Here is a 22,745-nt window from a genome sequence, read left to right on the forward strand (position 1 = left end):
GCCCTGCCGCGCTCACACTGCACATTGAGGGTGAGGCTTTCCCAGAAGCGGTCCATGTGGTAGTTGACTATGCAGGCCAGGGACTGCCGGTGGGCTTCTCGGCTGGGCACCAGGCGGTAGCGGCTGATGACGGTCACCGTGCCGTTGGGGTTCCGGATCTCCTGGTACTCCGCCTCGCCCTTCAGCCGCGTTTCCCAGGACACCACACTGGGAGGCTTCCCATTGGCTGACGTGCAGGTGGCCACCAGGACCTTTTCATCCTGCCCCTTCCTGGCTCGAAGCACTGCCTGGGTGCCCTCTATCCAGTTGGTGGGTTTGGCTGCCGGAAACAAGAGAGCACAATGGGTCTGGCTCTGCTGCCTTATCAAGGACGCACAGGCTGGGAGGGCAGGCACCTGCCAGGCCTTGCTTCAAGGTCACCCTGGGCATCCTTGCCTCTCAGCTGTGCTTCACCAAGGCCCCTCCCAGCACTTCTCACAGGGACCTCCTTGGGTCTCACCCATGCCTTTCCTGCTCTCTTCTTTGTATGAGCTTTTGTCAAGCACAAGTCTTCCTGGAGTCTTGGCATGCTCTCCTACCATGGTGTCTGCCTGCTTCTTGGCCACCCAGGAAGTGCCCCACAGTGGGGCTTCAACCTGAATACTGATCCTCAACTCTGTCCACAGCTAAGGCCAGCCTCCATCCCTAGTGAACGGGGACAGCATGGCAAGAAGGGACTGAAAGTGCCATGTCCAGAGCTTGGGAGCATGCCAACCCAAGGAGAACCTCTGCATCCACTGAAGATGGCCCAGCCCCCAGGATGTGCCCAAGCAGAGAGGCACGGTCAGGTCAGCTTACCCATCACAGTGAGATTGAGCTGGCTCTCTCGGTTGCCCGCAGGGAAGGTGGCAAACTCGCAGATGTAGACGCCCTCGTCCTCCAGCTCCAGGCGGGAGAGGCGGATGGTACCATCTGTGAAGGAGGGCCGCAGGAACTCCACGCGCTCGCGGTATGGGGCCAGCACCGAGACACCCATGGCTGGGTTGTAGATGGCCACGTTCTGCTTGGAGCCATTGGTGGCCTTCTGCCATGTGACCTGGGTGATCTTCACGCCCGGCAGCGGGTTGGCGAAGCTGCAATGAAGCACCACGTCCGTGCCGATGAAGCCGTACATGGAGTCGTTGACCTGGACCATCTGGGCGTGGGCACCTGGTCGAGAGAGAGGGCAGAGGGTGGTCAGGGTCCGCCAGAGCCCCCACCCCGACTCCCTGTGTGCTGGTCTTTTATTTTCCAGTAGTCATTATTTTAAAAATTCTGACTATAAAAATAATAATTATCTGTTTTAGAAGAACTGGGGGGGGGGATATTGACAAATACTGAGAAGAAAATGACAACCCATGATTCCACCACTCAGATGTATCACTGATCACCTGATGGGAAGTCACCTCTTGTTCAGGCTTTTCAGGTGGCACTAGTGGTAAAAGAACCCGCCGGTCAATGCAGGAGACAGAAGAGATGCGGGTTAGATCCTGGGTCGGGAAGATCGCCTGGAGAAGAGCATGGCAACCCACTCCGGTATGCCTCCCTAGAGAATCCCATAGACAGAGAAGCCTGGCAGCCTCTAGTCCATAGTGCTGCAGTCAGACACGACTAAAGTGACTTAGCACTCACGCACAAGCTCTTTTACGTTCTTCTCCATATATCTTGGTAACCATGTTTGTTTTGTTTTTAAACAGTCATACTGTACATACTGTTCCTTAAGCTGTATTTTCATTTAGAGATATATTATCAATGCTGCTCCATGGCAGTAAATATCCCTCCACACCCTTATTTTTGATGAGGGTTGAATGTGCTGCTTTCTGGGCAGAGGCCCAGCTGAGGAGCCACCAGCTTCTTCACCTTTCTGGGCCTCAGCTCCCTCGTCTGATAAATGGGGTGAATAATCCAGTCCTCTCTAGCTCACAGGTTGCTAAGAGAACCAAATACTATGATGGATGAGGAGGTGTCAGGAGGCAGGAAGCGCTAGGGGAGCCCCAGGGGCCCCATCAGTAAGGCCACTCCCACTGTCTTCTCCCCATAAAGGGCTGAGTGCCTGGGCCCTGGAGTGCACTGGCTCGGCCCCCCTACCCAACCAGGCTGAGAGATGCAGGCGCTGCATGAGGCTCAGCCTCTCTGGCTCACGTTCGCCTTCTCAGTCATGTCTGGCTGTCATAACTTGGCATTTGACGTCCTCATCATCCGGGCTGTGCCATTCTGTCCACATCTCTCTGTACACGAGGCCTTCCAACCACATCCGACTGGACTGTTCCACGGAATATGCCATGTTTCTGAGTTTCCTTCCTCCTTCCTCCCGTTTTTGCGCCACTTTTTGAGTCTGTTATCAGCCCTGGAGTCATGTCAATGAGTGTTTCAGTCCCAGCCTCCAAGGAGCACAAAGCTGTAGAAGCTACACATCTAAGGCCACACAGTGAGACTTGTGAGATCAAATTGGGGCCCTTGGCAGTGAGAACATAGAGTCCTAACCACTGGGCCCCCAGGGAATGCCTGATGCTACACGTCTAGACTCCTGTCCCTGCAGTTCCCTAGAAGGCCCAGGCCCTTTTCCACCTATGGCTGTCCCGCTCAGGCCACCTCCTCCGGGAAGCTTCCCCGATCCTCTCAACCCTATAGTGGCTCTTTGCTGCCTGGGAATGTGGTTGTTCACACCTCTGGCTTCTCCTCTGCCAGATGATGACCTCCTCAGAGCAGACTTTGAGTCTTTTCCATCCCTGTATCCCCAGTGCCGGGCCCAGCCTCCAGTCATAGGAGGTGCTCAGTAAACATTTGTGGCCAGACAGATGGCAGTGGAAGACGGAGAGGAGAGACTTGCAGGCAGGAAGGAGTGATCAGTGGCATCGAGTGAATGAATGAACGCCCTCTAGTCTCCCTGCCAATTTTGCTTTATTCCCTCTCGAATGGCTTTTGTCTGAGCTTTTCCTTAACTCTGAATTTGGCTCAGCCCCCTAATCTACCTGGGCCTGCCATGCCCTCCAGTGGGCTCACTCCTGAGTTCTGTCATCAGCCATCCTTGCTTTCTTATTTCACTCAGTTATTTATTGAGCACCATCAGTTAAGATCAACATCAGGCCCTGGACTGACCCTGAGGCAGGGGAGGGCCTAAATGGGCCCCCAAGGAAGTCTGCTTTCCAGAGTGGGAACTCGGGGCTACACTTGCCTCTGCATGACGGAGGCGGGAGCAGAGCATATTCCTCTGACGGCCCCTAAGATTATGGTCAGTGAAGTATGCTGCCCTTCACACCTCCCCTAAGAAGGTACCAGCCAGGTCTCCCTAGGTCAGAGTGGTATCCCCATGTTTGGCACACAGCTGGCACTCAGGACATGCCTGCTGAGTAAACGTATCTTTGGCACTCGAAGCCAGGCCCTTGCCACGTTCTGAAAGCTTCCCTATGCTCCCCTCCTCTGCGTCTGCTCACATCCACACAGCCCTTCAAGGTCCACCTGGGATGCCATCACCCCATCTCTCCAGCTGTCCCCTTGGCCAGTCTGTGGGGTTCTGACATGTCCCTGGCAGAGAACACTGTGGGTTGGTGGGGGAATCATGGAGGTGACACTGAGCAGCGGGCTGGGGGTGCTGGCTTCTAGTCCGGCTCTGTCTAGAGCTTGCCTTGGCACCTTGGCAGGTCACTTCCCCTTTCTGAGCCCTATTCTCCTCCCATGGGAGGGAGCAGACTGGACTTCACTATCTCCTTGGTCCCTTCTGGCCTCCACTGTCTATGATTCTCTGAGCCACAGCCCAGCCCAGCCCAGCTGTGCCCCGCCCCAGACACCATCCCACAGTGAGGTCAGTGGGCCAGTCAGCCCAGTACTCCTGCTGACTGGCCAGTTGGCAAGGACCTAAGCCCTAGGCCCTCCCAGCAGAGTAAGCAGGTGCTCCCTCCCCCACCCCCCAGCCTCCACTCCCCAAGCCTGCTGGAGGCTGCCCAGCAGCTGAGATAATGTGGGTATAATTGGGGAACTTTCACCACACAAAGCTGGGAACAGGAAAAGCCAGTTGGGAGGGCTTAGGCCACTGGGGGAGGGGGGAGGCGGGGTGGGGATGGTGGGGGCAGGAGGGATGTAGACACCAGGATCCATCTTGGGATTGGTGCCAGGGCATGGTGGTGGGGCCTAGAGTAGGACACAGCCTGCCAAGCCTGCAGCCACCCCGTCTCCTTCCACCGTCTGGGGTGTGGGGCCACGTGGTGTTCAGCGCCTGGACACAGACTGACATTCATTTTCACATCTTCAGCAGCGACCTCACCCTGCAGAGTGCCAGGAGGGGAGAAGGCGGACAGCGGCCTGGGCATGGGGAGCAGAGGCTGCTGCAAGGGGCTCAGGTGCCCCAGGGGCACTGCCTCTCACCCATTATTGCCTCACTAGGCTGAGGTGGCCCTCCCCACCCTGTATGTGTTTCGGGATGAGGCTGCCTCCGGTCCTGTGTGACTCCCCCAGAAGCAACCCCACGGTGGGCGGGGCAGTGAGGAAGGTGCCTGAGTGCCCGCTCACTGGGCACTAAGTGGGTGGCCTGGGCCCTTGCCCCTCTGCCCGGTGATGAGCAGACAGACAGGTGGGAGGACTTCCAAGGAGCAGGCAGGGGCATCCTGACTTGGGCCTCTCTGCCTACGGCCCACTGTTAGCTTTATCTGCTATTTCCACCTTAAGCACCTTTGCCACATTTTTGCTGCGTAACTAATTGTCCTTAAGGCAATTTTGCCGAAAAAGATAAAATAATAAAAAATAAGAGGGACATTAAAAAGGACATAGTGAAACAGGAGAAAGGAGAAACAAAATTGTTGTTGTTTAGTCACTAAGTTGCGTCTGACTCTTTTGTGACCTCATGGACAGGCTCCTCTGTCCATGGGATTTCCCAGGCAAGAATATTGGAGTGGGTTGCCATTTCCTTCTCTAGGGATCGAACCCACGTCTCCTGCATTGGCAGGTGGGTTCTTTACCACTGAGCCACTGGAGAAACTGTGTGTGAATGCATGGCAATACTGTACCGAGAACTGATTTTGTTTTGTGGGTTGTCCTTGTATAAGCAGTAAGCACTTGCCTACCAAGTCTTTCATTCATAGTATTTTATCCTTTTTTTTTTTTGCTTGTTGATTCATCTCCTCATCTGGCATTGAACTTTTTCTTTTTTTACTGAAGTTTCTTCCTTCCTTGAGAGAGGTATCACTTTCCAAACATTCGGGTGGATGTTTGTAATTGACCCTTGAGTTGCATTGGGAAAGCCTCCACACTGTAGAGTGTTCTTAACACATTGTCTCATGTCTGTTGATAGACTCAAAGAAGTTTTATGGGAAATACAGGCTCAACTCTGTACCTTGGAGGCTCTTGGCCTCTTTCTCCTTGGCCTCTTTCTCCTTGGCCTCTTTCTCCTCCAGTGTAGTTTTGTTTAAAAACATAAAACCAACTCTTAGGGCAAACTGTTATCTTCTGTCAGCTCAATAAAGCCATCAGTAACATCACCACCTGGAAGAAAAGCATCTCAACCAGATGAAACCAAACTGTCAACCAGTTATTTCATCTTTCATGGCAAAATTGCCTCAGAGCCAATTCGTCATGTGGCCAAATGTTTGCAGTAAAAATGCTTTCAGTGAAAGTACCTAGAACTGCTATTGTTAGCAGGGTCAGGTAGGGCATAAGGAAACCCTTGGAGTTTGGGGTCACTGAAGACAAGGATCCCAGAGGTGTGAAATTGGGAGGGGTTGGGAAGACTGATAAGGGTTGAAGACCCTCCCTTACCTTCCCCCCACTCTAGGCTCAGGGACTCAGAACCCAATCTGCCCCGCACCCCCATCCGTGGGATGCAGGTGGGGTAGAATGTCCCTCATTCTTTAGATTGGGTGGATTGGGAGGTTTTCAGAGAGGGGGGCACACTTCACCCCAGAGACGCTGATAGCTGCAGGCACCACCAAAAGAGAGGAGAAAGGGCTAGATGGGGGTGGGGCCCAGGAACAGGGCCCTTCTCTGTGCAGAAGAGGTGGGTCGGAAGCCTTCTCTGAGTTTCATCACCATCACCATCATCATCATCTCTCATTTATGAAGAAGGAGGCCTCCCTTCCTGGAACTTCACTCAACAAATGCTTATTGGACACCTACTGAGTATTAGGCATGATCTGGGGTGCCCCTGGTTCCCCTCTTCCAGGAAGCCCTTCTGGACTCTCATCACCTCTTACTCGGCCGACACCTCTATTCTATTGCCCAACCGCATATTACTTGAGTCTGCACCCTTTTCTGTTTCCTGACATGTGTGTTTAGCATGTTTTCTATTGTAGCCCCACTGTCTCTAAACAGACCACAGTCCTCGTGGGAGAGAGGAGGAGCCGGGTTTGGCCTTGGGGTGAGCTGATTGTGTCATGGCTGATGCCGGCAGAATACCCTACAGACTCTCTCTGGTTCCCTTGACAGCTAGGGCTGGTCCATCAGCTGTCTGGTGGGCAGAAGGCACTGTCTCTTCTTCCCCACAGGCTCCCTCTTTTCTTCTATGAACTTTTTATTTTGTGTTGGGATGCAACCGATTAACAATGTTGTGATAGTTTCTGGTGAACAGTTGAAGGGATTCAGCTATACATATACATGTATCCATTCTTCCTCTGATTCCCCTCCCATCCAGGCTGCCACCTAACGTTGAACAGTGTTCCCTGTGCTATACAGTAGGTCCTTGTAGGTTATCCATTTTAAAGACAGTAGTGTGTACATGAGAAGTAGAGGCTGCCCCATATGTGGGAATCAGGATCACCAAAAAGATACCATGGTGGAGCTCAAAGCACCATGCAACGCATCATTTTACAAAGGAGATGAAGGTCCAGAGTGGTTGGGTCACTCGCTTGGGGATACAGAACAGTAGCACCCACCCCAGTGCTCCTGCCACTCTGCTTTAAAATAAACCCAGGCTTTCAAGCTAACTTTCTCAGTGGTGTCCCTCCTGGACTGTAACCTCAGTGTCTCCACTGGCACAAAAACACCAGTCACAGTACTGCAATCACAGGGCCTGGGCTACCCTACACTGGGCTTGGTGGGCAGGAAGGTCAAGGGACTCGGGGCAGGGATGGAGGCCCTGTCGGAGTCCAGTACTGGGTGTCAGGTGCTAGGTTAGGAATAGGGACTTTTAAGAACCCAGGTTGGGAGCACTTGCAGGGAGCTGCTATGTGCAGAGCAGGAAAAAGCCAGGGAGGTGGGGAGTGAGGGGGGAGAGTGCCTGTGTCCTTGGCAGAGGGGTTCTTGCATCCAAGGGATATCAAAGAATTAGTCTGTGGCTTTTCCTGACCTTGAGCACTGCTAATTTTGTCCCTGGGTCATCCTATGAGCTCTAGGGTCTGGGATCCAGGTCTGCACCCGTGCCTCAGTTTCCCCACTGGTGCTGAGACTGGGCAGTTTGGGCCGCCTTCATGGCTTCTCAGAAGTGCTGAGCCAACAAGGCAGGCGTCGGGCCGGCCTCCGAGACGTCATGGACCTACAAAAGCCCCAGCTCAGCAACAAAACACAAAGGCTCCTCAGTTGTGGCCGACAAACCTGCTCCCCAAGGCCCTTCCCTGCCTGCCATTGAGCTAATCCAAGGCTGGGGCCACAGGTTCCCACGCAGTTGGGTGTGTCTCAGAGTGTGTGTGTGTGTGTGTGTGTGTGCACGCGTGCGCGCGCAGGCAGGCAGGGACGGGGCGTGGAGGGGGGGGGGGGTGGGCAGGCTACGCTCTCCTACCCATACCACCTGGACCAGTTTCTCCTCCTAAGCTTTGAAACCTCAGACCCCTCTTCTCCCTAGCTGAGCAGGTGGGACTGGGCCCGTGTGGTGGGTGAAGGCTGGGGAGGGGCATTCAGAGCATTCGGACATGGGCTGCCTCTTCTTCTGTTCCCCACTCTTTTCCAGAGACTCTGCCCTGGTGCCCTCAGTTGGGTGGGCAGAAGTGGCAGGCCTGGGTGGGAGATGCTGGGCTTCCCAACAAGGCCTCTCTGAAACCAGCATCCTTTGGGATCCATATCTAGGGCTTTCTAGGGATGCTCCGTTGCTCCCTGCCCTGGAACTGGAAGAAAGGAACAGGACATCCGGTGAGAAACCAGCTAAGTGCTAAGTGGGGATGACTCACTCACTCGGGGTGGGGGTGGGGGGGGGGGGGGGGCAGGGCCACCAGATGAAACCTTGCTGAGTCAGCACAGTGACCTAAAGGTTATAGGTCCCCTCCTCCCAGCCCTGCTACATTCTCCAAATGTCAGCTCCCAGGGCTGGTTGGCTGGCTCTTCTCTTTTTCATGTCACAACCTGGCCTCCTGGGGGACAGGCTGGTGGGGCGGAGGGGGAGATGTGAAAGCAAGCCCCATTCTGGGGTCCTCTTCTCTGGGAAAGCCTTGCCAATCAGTGTCACCTGGACCCAGTCGTTCCGTCAGCAGGAGCCCACCTGAGCAAGGCTCTCACTGAAGTCCTTTGAACTTGTCCTATCTCGTATCTACGCCCTGGGCATATTTCTCTGTTGGTTCAGGAACTTTCCAAGAGCCCAGGCTACCCCTCCAGCCTCCAGCCTTCCTGCCACATCCAGGATGGGGCCCAGGGTGACAAGGGCAGAGGGCTAGGCGAGGAAAATGGAGAACGGCAGCTGGCCCAGCTCTTGTGCCTGCAACCCTAGCACCCGTCACCTGGTCCGGGGGCGTGAGGGCCCGAGTCTGCCCCATGCCCCTGTTAGCTCAGCACGAAGGCTTCCCTTGCCTCCTGCAGCACATGGCCTTTGCCTGGTGGGCTTCTCTCTGGGAGTGGTGCCTCCTGAGGTGGCCCCAGGCTGTTCTGGGTCCTTGAGTCCCCTCCACATTCACCTTGCCAGCAGAGGTGATAACATCCCATGATCCCACAGTCGGCGGCTAATTGCTACTGTCCGAATCCAGGCGCCTCCGCCCTCATTTGGGGTCACAGAAACTGCCGATGTTTTCTTCTTGGCTGATGCACCCCCCACCCCCAACTCCCCACACAGGGCTGGCTAATGATGGGCTGTGGAGCTGGCGCCTGGCGCCTCGGGCGGGTCAGCACAGTGCGTGGGAGAGGAGGGGGCACGGCAGCCTGGGAAAAGCCCCAGAAGGAGCTAGAGTGGGAGCCCAGGATCTTCCAGGCAGACCGGCCCAGCCCTGCTCTCTGGCAGTATGGAAGCCCAGGGGGGAGTGGCGGTGGTGGGGCTGCTCCGGCAAGTCCCCTCTCTCCCTGAAACCCAGCAGGACGGGCTGGGGGATGGGGATGAACCTGGGAGCAAGGCTTTGTCTTCTCCCACTGAGGAGCAAGTGGCCAGGGACGCCTGGACGGCTCTCCTACAGGCCTGATTCATGCTAGCTGCCCATCCCCAAAGCCCAGGGCAGCCTGGTCCTGAGCAGCTCCTGACTCCCCTCAGCATCCTGGGAACAGGAGCTTCTCTCAGTTCTGCCCCCTCCCTCCATCGCCAGCCTCCAGGGGTCCACCTCCCGGTCCATCGCCAGCCTCCAGGGTCCCCCTCCCGGTCCATCGCCAGCCTCCAGGGTCCCCCTCCCGGTCCATCGCCAGCCTCCAGGGTGCCCCTCCCGGTCCATCGCCAGCCTCCAGGGTCCCCCTCCCGGTCCATCGCCAGCCTCCAGGGTGCCCCTCCCGGTCCATCGCCAGCTTCCAGGGTGCCCCTCCCGGTCCATCGCCAGCCTCCAGGGTGCCCCTCCTGGTCCTCTCTCTTCTGCTCTTCGTGTACCTGCCACCTCTTCTCTGACCAGGTGGTGGGAAGAGAGGATTCCTAACTGGACATTGGGAGAGGCAGGCTCTGGTCCCCATTACTTGGCCCCTTTATTCTGTATGGCCTTAGCTAGGGTGGTTTGCTTTTCTGACCTCAATTTCCTTCTCTGTAAAATAAGAGTTGGACCCCCTGACCCTGGAGGACTTGGCTTTGGATGTCGCCTGTCCAGCCCTCTCTCTGCCCCAGCTCTGCACGTGGCCTTGGATCAGCCTCTGGGACTTCTCTACCCAGCAGTTACTCTACCTCTGGATACTGCCCAGCTCCTCCAGGAAGACCTCCCTGATTATGTGGCAAGCCAGGAACATCCAGGCTGCGCAACAGCAGAGCTGGGGTGCACAAGGCTCTTCCAGGGACACGTAATCACCAAGCACAGCAGATACTAGCTCCTAAATGCCTTTGATTTCATCTTTGTTCTCCATTCCCTCTGGCCCCAATCCAGACTTCTCCTAAGTCTCCTCCCCCCAGTTCAGCCCCTTCCCTGCCTCTCCACCTCCAGCAGAGTCTCACTTCCTTATTTTCTCAACATTCCTGGCCTGGGAAACCCCAGTTAAGTAAACCTCAACCCCTTTCCTTTGAACCCAGCACCTGCTATCTCATCCGGGTGCCTTGCCCCTGGGGCAGGCCACAGTCGCCTCTCACGTTGCCTGCCTCTCACGCTGCCTACCGTACTACTGAGGCAAAGATACATACCTGCCTCCAGGCTTGCCCGTTTAACCCATTTTCCACTCTTTAAAACATAAAATCATGATTTAAAATCCTTCCATGGTTTCCTGAAGCCCTGAAGATCAAGTCCAAAGTCCTTTTGGGCTCTGGGTCTCATCTTGGGCATTCCAGCCTCCAGCAGGCTCCTCCTGCTCTTTCTCTCCCACCACATGGGACAAGACCACCAGTTCCCTGCCATGTTCTTCCCTCTGTTAAACACATGCCCTAGGGACTTCCCTGCTAGTCCAGTGTCTAAGTCTCCCCACTCCCAAGGCAGGGGGCAAGGGTTTAATCCCTGGTCAGGGAACTAGATCCCACATGCCTCAACTAAGAGTTTTCAAAAGTGAAAGTGAAAGAGGAAGTCACTCAGTTCAGTTCAGTTCACTTCAGTTGCTCAGTCGTGTCCGACTCTTTGCAACCCCATGCATTGCAGCACGCCAGGCCTCCCTGTCCATCACCAACTCCCGGAGTTCACTCAGACTCACGTCCATCTAGTTGGTGATGCCATCTAGCCATCTCATCCTCTGTCGTCCCCTTCTCCTCCTGCCCCCAATCCCTCCCAGCATCAGAGTCTTTTCCAAGGAGTCAACTCTTCACATGAGGTGGCCAAAGTACTGGAGTTTCAGCTTTAGCATCATTCCTTCCAAAGAAATCCCAGGGCTGATCTCCTTCAGAATGGACTGGTTGGATCTCCTTGCAGTCCAAGGGACTCTCAAGAGTCTTCTCCAACACCACAGTTCAAAAGCATCAATTCTTCAGCACTCAGCTTTCTTCACAGTCCAACTCTCACATCCATACATGACTACTGGGAAAACCATAGCCTTGACTAGACAGACCTTTGTTGGCAAAATAATGTCTCTGCTTTTCAATATGCTATCTAGGTTGGTCATTCTTTCCAAGGTGCAAGCATCTTTTAATTTCATGGCTGCAGTCACCATCTGCAGTGATTTTGCTCATTCAGTAGTGTCCAACTCCTTGTAACCCCATGGACTATACAGTCCATGGAATTCGCCAGGCCGGAATACTGGAGTGGGTGGCCTTTCCCTTCTCCAGGGGATCTTTCCAACCCAGGGATCGAACCCAGGTCTCCTGCATTGCGGGTGGGATTCTTTACCAGCTGAGCCATAAGGGAAGCCCAAGAATACTGAAGTGAGTAGTCTATCCCTTCTCCAGTGAATCTTCCTGGAAGTGAGCCAGGGTCTCCAGCATTGCAGACGGATCCTTTACCAACTGAGCTATCAGGGAAACCCAAGAGTTTTATGCCACAACTAAAGATGATGTAATGTGCAACTAAGACCTGATGCAGTCAAATACATAAAAACAAACAGAACACATGCCCTACTACCTGCCCACACCTCTTCATCCTTCCTGAAAGCCCTTAGCCATGACTTCTGGGGAAGCTTTCTCCCCCACATCCCATGAGTGAGGTGTTCCTGCACCCTGAGGGCCCTAGGATCTCAGCTTTCACAGGTCACGGTATTTCCCCTACTGAGTGGAAAGACCAGAACTTCAGCCCTGTGCCTGGGGTCTAGAAAACATAAGGGGCCTCAAGGTGTTGCTGGAGAAGACTGTGAGCCAGCTAGGGTCCCGGGCCAGGCTTCGCCATTTCTCAGGTCTGACTGCGGCTTCCTGCAAATTCTACTTTAGCTGAGGGGCAGGGTCTGTATGAGAGGACACAGTATGGTGTGGCCAGGTAGGGCCGGAGGACAGAGGCAGAAGGTGAGGCCTTGCATCTGCCCAGAAGGGACGCAGGTGAGGGTGTGAATCTCCTTCCAGAGGCAACCAGGAAGCCACACCCTAAACAGCGCAGGTCTGTCTGACCTCTCATAGGTCCCTCAACCCCACGTCCTCTGCTTGCTCCCTGCTCGCCACTTCCAGATTCTTCCCTCTGTCTTCTGCCCCAGTTCCTAGCACCCAGTCCCACTTCCTTCCTCACTCCAGAACATAAGGTGAAAAATGTTCTTCTCACCCTAGTGAGCTGTGGCCCTGAGGCCCCAAGGCCCTGCTCCCCAGGTCTCAGCCCTGCTAAGCCAGCACGCTCCCCAGCTCCATACCACTCCCTCCACAGCCTGGATTTCTCCCCACCTAGCCAGGCTTTTTCATGCTCCAAGGACCTGGAACCACCTGGCTCTCAGGCCAGCATTCGGACAGGCCCCTTCTCTGCGGCTGACACCAGCCCTCTCCACCCCAGTTGCTGCAGACGACACGTCTCCCAGCAGACACATGGCAGCCTGGATTCCCCTCGGCAAGTGTGTGTTTTTAATGACACATCTTGGGAAGTGTAGGCAGCAGCCTCCTTGCAAGGCTAGTGTGGGGGTGGGAGAGGCTGGGGGCTGCGAGAAAACACAGGGAGAATCCCCAGGCCTCCCAAGGAGAACCTTCTAAAAGCTCAGGGGTGACAGATGCATTGGGCCAGCCCTTGGCTTCCATGCCAATGGTCACCACCTGTACAGAAGTGGAGGTCTCTTGGTCTGCCTCTTACCGGGAAGGGCCTGTCGGATCACCCCAGGGCCCAGCTCTGCCAAGCTCTGCAGAAGCCCCGTCCAGCTCCAGGCAGCTGCCTGCCCCAAAGGCTGGGGGCTGGGCCTGTGCGGGGAGGGAAGGCAGTCAGGTGGGTTTATAGTGCCAGCTTCAGGGAAGGTTCATTCTAAAAGGGCAGGGTTGGGGAGATTGATAGGGGAGGGGTTAAGAGGATATGGGGGTGGGGAATATAAGTAGTTCATTCGTCCATGAGCACTGACTTTGGACTCAGATAGACCCAGGCTTCTGTCTGCTCCTTATTTGCTGGGTGACTGAGCAAGTTGCATCAACCTCTCTGTGCTTCAGTTTTCTCACACAGAAACTCAGGGCTTCTTTGGGGGTCCAGTGGTTAAGAATCTGCCTTCCGTTGCAGGGGCTGTGGGTTCAATTTCTGGTTGAGGAACTAAGATCCCACATGTCCCAGGGCAACTAAGAAGACTCAGTGCAGCAAAAAAAAAAAAACAAAAAAACAAACCATAAATAAATAAAAAATAAAAAAAAAAAGGCGTGGTGGGGGGAGCATATAGGACTGTCTCCTGGGGTGGATTTGAAAATTAAATAGTTCACATCAGCTCTTAGCACAGTGTGTGGCATAGTTATACTACACGAATGGTTGTATTATTGTCAGTATTGTGGTCTTGGGGAAAGGAGTTGCGGAGGAGTCGGGTAGGCTGGTTTCCAACCCCACTCTACCAGCCCATGCCTGAGCGAGTCCCTGTCATGGTAAGACCAGTCTCCCAGAGCCTGGACCCTCAGCGTCGGCACTGCTGACACCTGGGGGCTGATAATGCCTGGTGGTGCCGGCTGTTCTGTGCACTTAGCAGCATCACTAGCCTCTACCTGCTCCATGCAGTAGCAGCCGCCCTCAGGTGTGACAGCCAAAAACATCCCAAGACATTGCCAAGTGTTCCCTGGGGGGCAAACCTGCCTCCAGTTAAGACCACTCGCCTAGGGGAAGGGGCATGGAGCTCAGGCAGGGGTGCTGGAGTGTGGGATGGATGTCCAGGGCAGAGCCTGCTGGGCGAGGAGGGCCAGGGGGACAGGCCTGGGGGCACTCTGGAGGGGATGTGTCCGCAATCTGTCCGAGGCAGAGAACTTCAGGCTCCAGTCTGGAGAGGAGGTACATGTTTGAGGGGCATAGGTGGAGAGAACCAGAGGCCCGGGGAGTTTGGATCCGACCGCTGTTTGCTGTCAGAACACGGGTGACAGAGCGGCACGTGGCCCTAAGAGGATGGGAAAGCATGGAGAAGGGAGAGTCAGGGAAGAGACGCAGACAGGGGGACACGTGCAGAGAGGCCACGAAGACAAGAGGGCTGTGTTTCTAAGAGCAGGAACGTGGTCGGCAGCATCCTCCTTCGGCTGGTAAACTGCTATCATTTCGGAAGGATTTTCACCTCATTTGGTTCCTGCTTAAGTGAAATCCACAACATGTGTTCTCTGCATTAGTGGAGTGTTTGTGCTTAATTAGTGGCAAATTCTTTCATATTAAAGTCATTACATTTTGCTGTTTGCTCTTCTCACCCCAGGCCTGGCTCGCCTCTGTCTTTCCTTTTAACACAGGCAGCCTGACATGCAGGTTGTTCAGCCTCGAGGACTCAGGAGACGAGCTCACGTACACACTTACATAGACACACACACGCTTACATACACACACACATGTACACATGCACACACACACGTACACACACACACACACACATACTCACTACCCCTACTTGTGGCATTTAGACCCTCCAGCACCAGCCCTTGTGCCCGTCCCACCCTGGGCTGGCATTTGTGGCTCCCAGCATCTCTGTCCACACCCCAGGCTCCTCCACGTGGGCGGGCAGCTCTGAGTCCTACCCCACCCCCCAGCCCCCGTCTCTGGGGGCTCCTCTTACGAAAGGCTTTAGGGTCAGGATTCTTCCTGCTGGGAGGGACTCTAGGGCTGGAGTGAGAGGGTTCACCCGTCCAGGCTGCAGGGTGGGGGCTGGGGCACTGCTGCTCATGGGCCAGTGAGGAGGCGGAGGCCCTGCCACTCAGGAAGCCATGTCCACTTACTCCAGGGCCACACGCCCAACAAGGGGGCAGGAGTGTGCTGGACTTGCCCTGCCCATGCAGCGGTGAGGGTCCTGGGAAGCATGCTGGGGTGGGGGCGGGGGAAGATGGGCTGTTAACCCTGCCCCGCAGGAAGTCCTGGATCTCAACTCTAGTGCTGAAATGCAGTAGCCTCTAGGAAGACGCCTTGTAGCCAAGACACAGTGGTGACCCTGGACTCTTGGACAAGGTGTGAGGGTCAGAAATTAGGGCTCAGGGCAACCTGTTCCCCTCCACTTGCTTCTGATGAGCCTTAAGAAGGAAAAGGGGCCTGAGAAGGGAAAGGTGGCTGCTGCAGGCACCACCAAACCTGCTATTTCATCTCTGGGCAGGAAGCACTGGTCTGGACCAAATGAATGATACCATAGCCACATTGCAGCCCCAGGTTTAGCTCAGACGTAATATTTCCAGGCAGGGCAGGAGGGGCCCCCTCACTGTACTCGTGGTACAAGGATGGAACCAGGTCTTGGGAGGGGGGTCTCCTGGGACACTTCCTGCAAACCATGGGGGCAGGGGATGGTACTAGGGTGGGTGTTCCAATGGGGCCTCCTCTGAACCTGGCCTTGGGTTCAGGGAAAGGGTCTTGGGTGCAGCAGGAGGGCCCCTCACTGAATAATCACTCCTGGAAGTCTGGTTGCCACAACCTGGCCCCAGATTCCAGCAGGTCAGCCTCTCTCTCCACACCTCCTGGTTTAGAATTGCCTTCATCACCCCAAAAGACTTTCCTGCCAGGCTCCAGACGGGCAGGGAGCAGACTTGATCTGACCCACTCTGGGCAGCCTTAAACTTCCTTACTGGGCAGGGTCTAGTGTGCAGACAAGACAGGGAAGCAGGAAGCAGGGAACCAGCGAATACCCGGGTCGCAGTTTCTCTCTGATTGACCTTCAGGTAGTGTTGTCCCAGGAGCCTCCCCGAAGGGTCTCCACCGGGGGAGCGGAAGAGGGGGTGGCTCGAGGTGGGCCAGGAAGCGTCTAAGGACCTGCTGGGGTAGAGAGGAGGGGGAGAAGCCCAGACCTGTGCTCCCTTGTTTCATGGGAGAACTCAGTCCCCACAGAGGAGAGACTTCTTGATACTGCAGGAATTCAGGCTGAGGTCCGGGTAGCATGGTGAATGACACCTGAGATGGCCTGGGTCACAGGATGGGACGGGTAAGCAGAGCTTCGGGCAAAGGGAAGGGAGAGTCTTTTAATGGTCCTTCCATTACATTCAGACACCCTCCCTTTTTCATATCCCTACACTCAACCTGCTCTGGTTCAGCTACCACCTTCAACACTGCTCCTCTCCCCAGTCCCAGGCTCAAGTGAAAGTGACCATTTCTCCTCCAAATGTAAGCGGTCAGTGCTGGATCCTCAGCCTCTCTGGTAACCCCCCTTGGCTGTGAAACCCCAAATTTACTGTACCCACCTCAGGGTTAACCCAGAATCGCATCCTCCTCAACCACCAACGTGAACCCCAATACCAGTCCCAGCCAAGCCTCCATGTTGGTGCCAACCTAGACCACAAGACCTGGGTCACGACCTTAACACACGTGCTAACCTCTTCCTAGTTTTAACCACAGAATAAAGCAGAATCCTACATGTGATTCTAACCTCAGGTCTGAACTCAGCCTCAGCTTTGTGGTGTCCAGGATGGCAGGCAGTCACGGCTCATGGTTTTCTTCCTACCCAATAGTTCCCCCCTGGGGTGGCCAAAGAAAGGGGGGTCTTCTAAGGGTCCTGACAATTGAGTTTCAGGGGGAGGCCAGCTGAGCTTGAAGGCCTCCCTATGGGGTGGGTCTGTGTCTGACTGGTGGCTCATTCAGTTTTCTCCCCACGCTACCCCACAGCCCAGGACCTTGTGGATACACCCAGTCCCTGGGTTGGTCCTTTCCCCAGCACCCAGGAGGCTGAAAGGAGTGATACATGCTACCCAATTTTTCCCGCTGCAATTTTAGCATCAGCGATCACTAGCAGAGGGCCCTATGATCACGCCCCACAACCTTCCCAAAGCCCAGCCTCTTTCACCCGTAAAATGGGCTTAAGCACATACACCCCTTCGGCTGGAGTAAGGATGGAGTGAGGGCCTCTGTGTAAAGTGACCTCCATGGTCCCAGGGTCTTGGGACTCTTCCTGCCTGCCCTGCACTGCTCCCAGTGCTGGGCTGCCATCTGCCCTCCCTTGCCCTTCGCTTTAGCTCCTTTTCCTGGCCGCAATGAAATCATCTTCCTCTTCTTGGCAAAATGCTGAGAGGACAGGTCCCTGCCATTGTCATAGGCCGTCCTCTCTCCACCCTAGCGAGCAGGTGGGGTGAGAGGGGACTCGAGAGGCAGGAGGAGAAAGCCCCAAGCCCCGGTCATTGCCCCCCCAACCCAGCCTGCGCACTCTCCCCTGCTATTGGCAATGCCAGAGTTTTGAGTGTGTGTGTGGGGGCCTTCTTCCCATTCTCCCCACCTCTCTTCCCTGCCATCCCTCTGCCCAACATGAATCTATCAGGAACCTCGCCCAGTCCCACTTCCAGCTCAGACTTGTTGGGGTTTCAGGAGTCGCTGGGTAGGGGCTGGCATGCTGGGACCTGCTTCTCGTCCTGCCTTGTGGAGAAAGCGAGCACGTAGGCGGCAGGGCATGGTGCCCGGCTGCGAGGATGCAGCCCAGCCTCTGCGGCCACCTGCCTCCCTTCCCTTCCCCTCCCTCTTTCCCTGTCCTTCCCATTCCCATGCTCTCCTCGCCCTGCCCACCGCTCTGCCAGGCGTGGTCCCTGAAAGCCCAGCAGGGGCCCCTGGAGGGAGTGTTTGCGCGTGGGGGAGGGGCGGGCCCCCACGTTCAGCTAAGTCTGGAAAGGGTGTTGCTCCCTACCTGCTGCCTCTCCAAGACTGAGCCCCTCCCCTTAGCAGCTGAAGCCTGGGGTCCTGTGTGCTCCCCACCTCCCGAGGACCGAAAGGACAAAAGCACGACGTTCCCCGCCAGGGTCCTGCCAATGGCAAGAACAGGTAACACATGTATATTACCTGTCTGTGCCAGGCCCAGGTCTGGATGTTTACAGATATTAACTCACCTATTCCTCACAACAACTCTGGGAGCTCCATACCACTGTTATCTCTGAGAGATGAGGAAAGAGAGAGGTCAAGTAACCTGCCCAAGGCCACATGGTGGGTGAAGCCTGTTTGGTGTGGCAGTCTGGCTCCAGAGGCTCCTCGCCACTACACTGGCTGCTCGTGGCCTCCTCCTCCCCGCTGCATGAAGAGACCAGCGGCCAGCACACATATACCGAGGCCCAGAATCATGGGCGAGGGCACACGGGACACATGGGACCCTTGCCTGCTGGCAGCCATGGTGATGGGGCTGGGAGGGCAGACGCCCTCTCCTCTCCTCCTCTCCTCCAGGCTCTGGGTGAGGCTGAACCGCCAATCCCACTGCTGTCCGGACCACAGGGCCGGCTAGGCCCAGGGCAGCTCTGGCCAAAGGGATAATTCCAGGCACCTCAAATGTTCTTCCCCTGCACTCTTTTCCTCCCAGTCCAGGAGCTAAGACACTTGGCTTCCAGTCTGGTCTCTGGCTGTGGATCTTCCTTTCTGTCCCCGGGACTCCCTTCCTGTGAAAGGCTGGTGGTCATCTCTCCCCCCGTTGCCTCTGCAGCTGTGGGGCTGGGAGGACCAGGCCTGCAAAGAGCTAATGCTGGTCATCATTGATTAAGCACCTGTGATGTGTCAGGCATTGGCATATATAATCTCAGTCTTCACAGCCATCCTGGGGTGGCGGTGGGGTCTCCCCAGCCTCGGGCCCAGGGAGGAGAGTGACTGCTAACTTCCGCTTTTCCCAAGGCCCCAGAAATGCAGAGTTTTTCTTTTCCTTCCCATTTTTCATCCCTTCTCCTCCCATGTGTCCTGCACCACCCCCCAGCTGAGCCCCACCCACTCTGGGTTATTCTCTGCCCTGAAGCCCAAGAAGTGGGCAGCAGGTGCTAATGAAAAATGGGCAGACTCTTCATGTCCCTTCCCAAGCAGGCAGTTGGGAGGGGGTCCTGGGGGGCCCAGCTCAGTCCCCACGATGAGCAAGAAGCTTGGACACATCTCTCAGCCAGCTCCTCCTGCGGGCTTCCCATCAGAGGCTGCTGGGTGGGATGGCAGGTCAAATTAGCTTAATGAGTGAGGCCCCAGTTTTAATTGGGGCCCTCTGCTCTGCTGTGCCGTCTTGGGCTTTTATTTTTAATGCTGGGAAAGGGTGGATTTTCTTTCTCTCTCATTCCCATGCATTTTCACCCTGGCTAATGGCTCCTCACTCAGAAAGGCCCCTATACTAGCTAATTGGGTTTAATTACTGGGGGGTAATTAATGATGCTATTGGAAAACTGAAATGTTGTGGGTGAATTTTGTGTATAAATAGATAGGAAAGTCAAAGGGACAGAGAATTCAGACAGACACAGGGAGGAAGGACCAGTCTGAGAATCCTTCCGCTGTGGTGAGTCCCTTCACTGGGGACCATCTGGCCTAACCTTCCCAGTTATAGGTGAGGAAAGGGAGGTAAGGAGAAGAGCAACTCATCTGAAGAGGCCAAGAAGTTGGTGGGACTGGGGAGGAGGAATTGGCAAGGCTGGGCCCTGGAAGAAGAGCAGTGGGAAGGTGTGACTTTAGCAGCCTGGGCTCAGTCCTGTGACCATGTCCGTGAGAGCACCCGGGCACGGTTATCAGCCAGACACCAGCCCATAGCGATGTACTGTGGGTGTTTCTCTTGTTGTGGTTACAAGGGCCCTGCCTCTGGGTCCTTAGATAAGCAAACAGCTCATCAAGCCAGGAGGCAGTCAGGTGTAGAAAGAGCGGTGGGCGGCAGTGGAAGGCTGCCACCTCCACACCTCCTCTAGCTGGGTTCTCTCTCCCCTCTGGTTCATATGGAAAGGGCTGGATGGGCGTCTCCCCAGCCATCTCTTAAGGCATCTCCCGTGTCTTTCCTACTTGGCTTACACTCACCAGCCTCATCCAGACGTGATGGGAGGATGGTGAGGTGGATAAGACACTTGCCCCTGGAAACTCATGGTGACCTGCATGTTTTGTACTATTCTGGGGAGGGAGAAGGCTGGAGGAAGGAGCAGGAGGTGAAGGGAGGGGAGAGGCCAGATGCCTGGCAGTGGACGTTCAGTCCACTCTACGTGGGCCCATGTGCCTCTGTAGCCTTGGTGATGCCTCTATGTCGAGGGCCCCCAGCACCCACCTGCCAGCTGAACACTTCTCTCCAGCTGTTCCACCCTTCCCAGGCCCCCCCACATCAGTCACCTCATTATATCCAGTTGTGTCTCCTTCCTCTGAATTCCTGGAGTAGAGCCCTCGACCTTCTGATCCTCGTGCTCAGTCGCTTCAGTCGTGTCTGACTCTGTGCGACCCAGTGGACTGTAGCCCAACAGGCTCCTCTGTCTATGGGATTTCCCAGGCAAGACTACTGGAGTGGAGTGGGTTGCCATGCCCTCCTCCAAGGGGATCTTTCTGACTCAGGGATCAAACCTGTCTCTTACGTCTCCTGTACTGGCAGGCGGGTTCTTTGCCACCAGTGCCACTTGGGGAACCCTTCTGATGCTTATTGCAGCTCAGTTGGGAATTTAGACCTCTGGCATTTCTAATCTGGAATCTTGGCACAGATTACACTAAAAACAGCCCACCTTTAGTGAGTGCTCACTACCTAAGAGGTATTGTTAGGCGGTGAATCTCATCTCATCCTCACAAAATTCCTCCCAGAGAAGTCTTCTCATTCACGCTGGGAAACTGAGGCTCAGGCTGGTGAAGTGGTCTGTCTAATCCATAGACGGATTTGAACACAAAGCAGATCTCGGCACGCCGGTCTCCCCCTGTTCTCCACTGCCTCGGGGTAAATCTAAAGCAAATCTGAGCTGCTTATCAGCCTCCACAATCTGTCCCTGCCTGTATTCCCAGCTCCTTCTCCAGCTCTCCAGTGTCCCCACCCTCCGCAACAGTCAGGTCCCTGGTGCCCCAGGGCCCACAGCACCTGCTTTCCCTGGGGAGGGGGAGGCAGTACTGGTTATCTCTGAGTCACTCTGAAGCCCCCACACCCGCATAAGGCAGGACCCCCATCCACATTTGCTTCATGAGCTGTGAGCCCGGCTAGCATCAAATCTCAGACAACAGACTCTGGGACAGGGTGCTCTGCTGACTGCTCCAGTCACCAAGATCTTTTAATCAAGAATTCCTAGGGAGCTCACGATCAAAGGAGGAGAAGAACCCCTGGAGAATGCCATGATTATGTATAAAAAGGAAGAATTCTCTATAAGAGAAAGGCTGAGAGGCCCCGTATGTGAGAGATGCACCGAAATCCAGGCCCCAGTGGCAGGGTGGGAGGTCCCCTTGTAAGGACAGAGTAAAAGGACAAAGTAGGTGATTAAATAGTTAATCCCACTAGGGGACTGTAAATAGAAAAGGTGTGGGAGACCCCTATAAGTTAATGATTACTCGAGAGAGCAGGTTTGCTTAACCACAAAACCAAGCAGGCTTGCTTAGGAAAAATCCATGCATCAGAAGCACAGGGCCTGCCCCCCAAACAATAAAACAGTGCAGACACGAGGCACACATGCTGCCAGTGAACTCAGTAAATTAATGATCCGTAGGACATGCTCTCTGCACACATTGTTGTTCAGCTGCTAAGTCATGTCCAACTCTTTGTGACCCCATGGTCTGCAGCGCACCAGGCTTCCCTGTCCTCCACTCTCCCAGATTTTGCTCAGATTCATGTCCTTTGAGTTAGTGATGTTATGGAACCACCTCATCCTCTCTGCACACATAAACGACAACAATTTGTGGGCCCAGCTTGACCAGGTAAGGACAAGAAAACTCCCCTGCCCAACCTGGAGGAGCCGATGCTAGAAGCATGACATCTACCCAAGAATGACAGAGACATTCTTCTCTCCCTCCCCACTTTTCCTTTGATTATAAAGCTGTAGTCCACTAAGTTTTCGAGTGAGGCATCCTCTTGCCTGCCTGCGTATAAGCCTTACAAGCATCCTATTCTAATGAATCACTCCTTATCTATCACTTTGCCTCTCACCAAATCCTTTCTGTGAGGAGACATAAGGACTGTGGTACTGGAGCTCTTCAGAGGCCCTGTAAACAACACCAAACTATAACCGGCCCCCTGGCCCCCCACCCTTCCTTTGCAATCCAGTTCAGCCTGCCAGGGCTAATCCTATCACTTTGCTTTCAGACCCATTCAGACCCATTCCAGACCCCTGATGATCCTAGATTCTGCAATGATCCAGAGGAAGGTGCTGCCCATTTAGTAGATGTTGAAATTGAGACCCAGAAGGGTGAGGTGATTACTCGAGGCTATCCAATAAGTTGGGCTTCCCAGGTAGTGCTAGTGGTAAAGAACCTTCCCGCCAACGCAGGAGATGTAAGAGACTCGAGTTTGATCCCTGGGTCGGGAAGATCCCCTGGAGGAGGGCACGGCAACCCACTCTAGTATTCTTGCCTGGAGAATAACATGGACAGAGGAGCCTGGTGGGCTACAGTCCATAGGGCTGCAAAGAGTCAGACACGACTCAAGCGACTTAGCATGCACACGCATGAATGCACACGCATGCACGCACACAATAAATTAACTGAGAGCAGAGAGTGAATCCAAGTCTCTTGATGTTCCTTTTATTATCCTGGTCCCAAAGGGATGAGGAAGAGAAATGGCATAGACACAGCACCTGGCTGAGTGAAGACGTCTGGGTAGGAGTC

The 22,745-nt window shown here is 54.9% G+C and overlaps 1 protein-coding gene and 1 long non-coding RNA gene across 13 annotated transcripts in view; one reads left to right on the forward strand and one right to left on the reverse strand.

The window, feature by feature from the left end:
* The window catches only part of LOC121816679 (uncharacterized), a 106,759-nt gene extending 99,830 nt beyond the window's left edge, over positions 1-6,929 (forward strand). For all 12 annotated transcript variants that reach the window (XR_009596602.1, XR_009596605.1, XR_006056337.2 and 9 more), the window contains one exon: positions 880-6,929. This is a non-coding gene — a long non-coding RNA (uncharacterized LOC121816679). The remainder of the gene's footprint in view (positions 1-879) is intronic.
* The window catches only part of NECTIN1 (nectin cell adhesion molecule 1), a 73,120-nt gene that overhangs the window by 16,478 nt on the left and 33,897 nt on the right, over positions 1-22,745 (reverse strand). The window contains exons 2-3 of the mRNA XM_027979324.2: positions 838-1,188; positions 17-319 (exon numbers count right to left, since the gene is read on the reverse strand). Of these exons, the coding sequence (XP_027835125.1) occupies positions 17-319; positions 838-1,188 (654 nt within the window). The remainder of the gene's footprint in view (positions 1-16; positions 320-837; positions 1,189-22,745) is intronic.

Source organism: Ovis aries, chromosome 15 (assembly GCF_016772045.2).
Source record: "Ovis aries strain OAR_USU_Benz2616 breed Rambouillet chromosome 15, ARS-UI_Ramb_v3.0, whole genome shotgun sequence".
In the NCBI taxonomy this organism is placed as follows: Eukaryota; Metazoa; Chordata; class Mammalia; order Artiodactyla; family Bovidae; genus Ovis; species Ovis aries.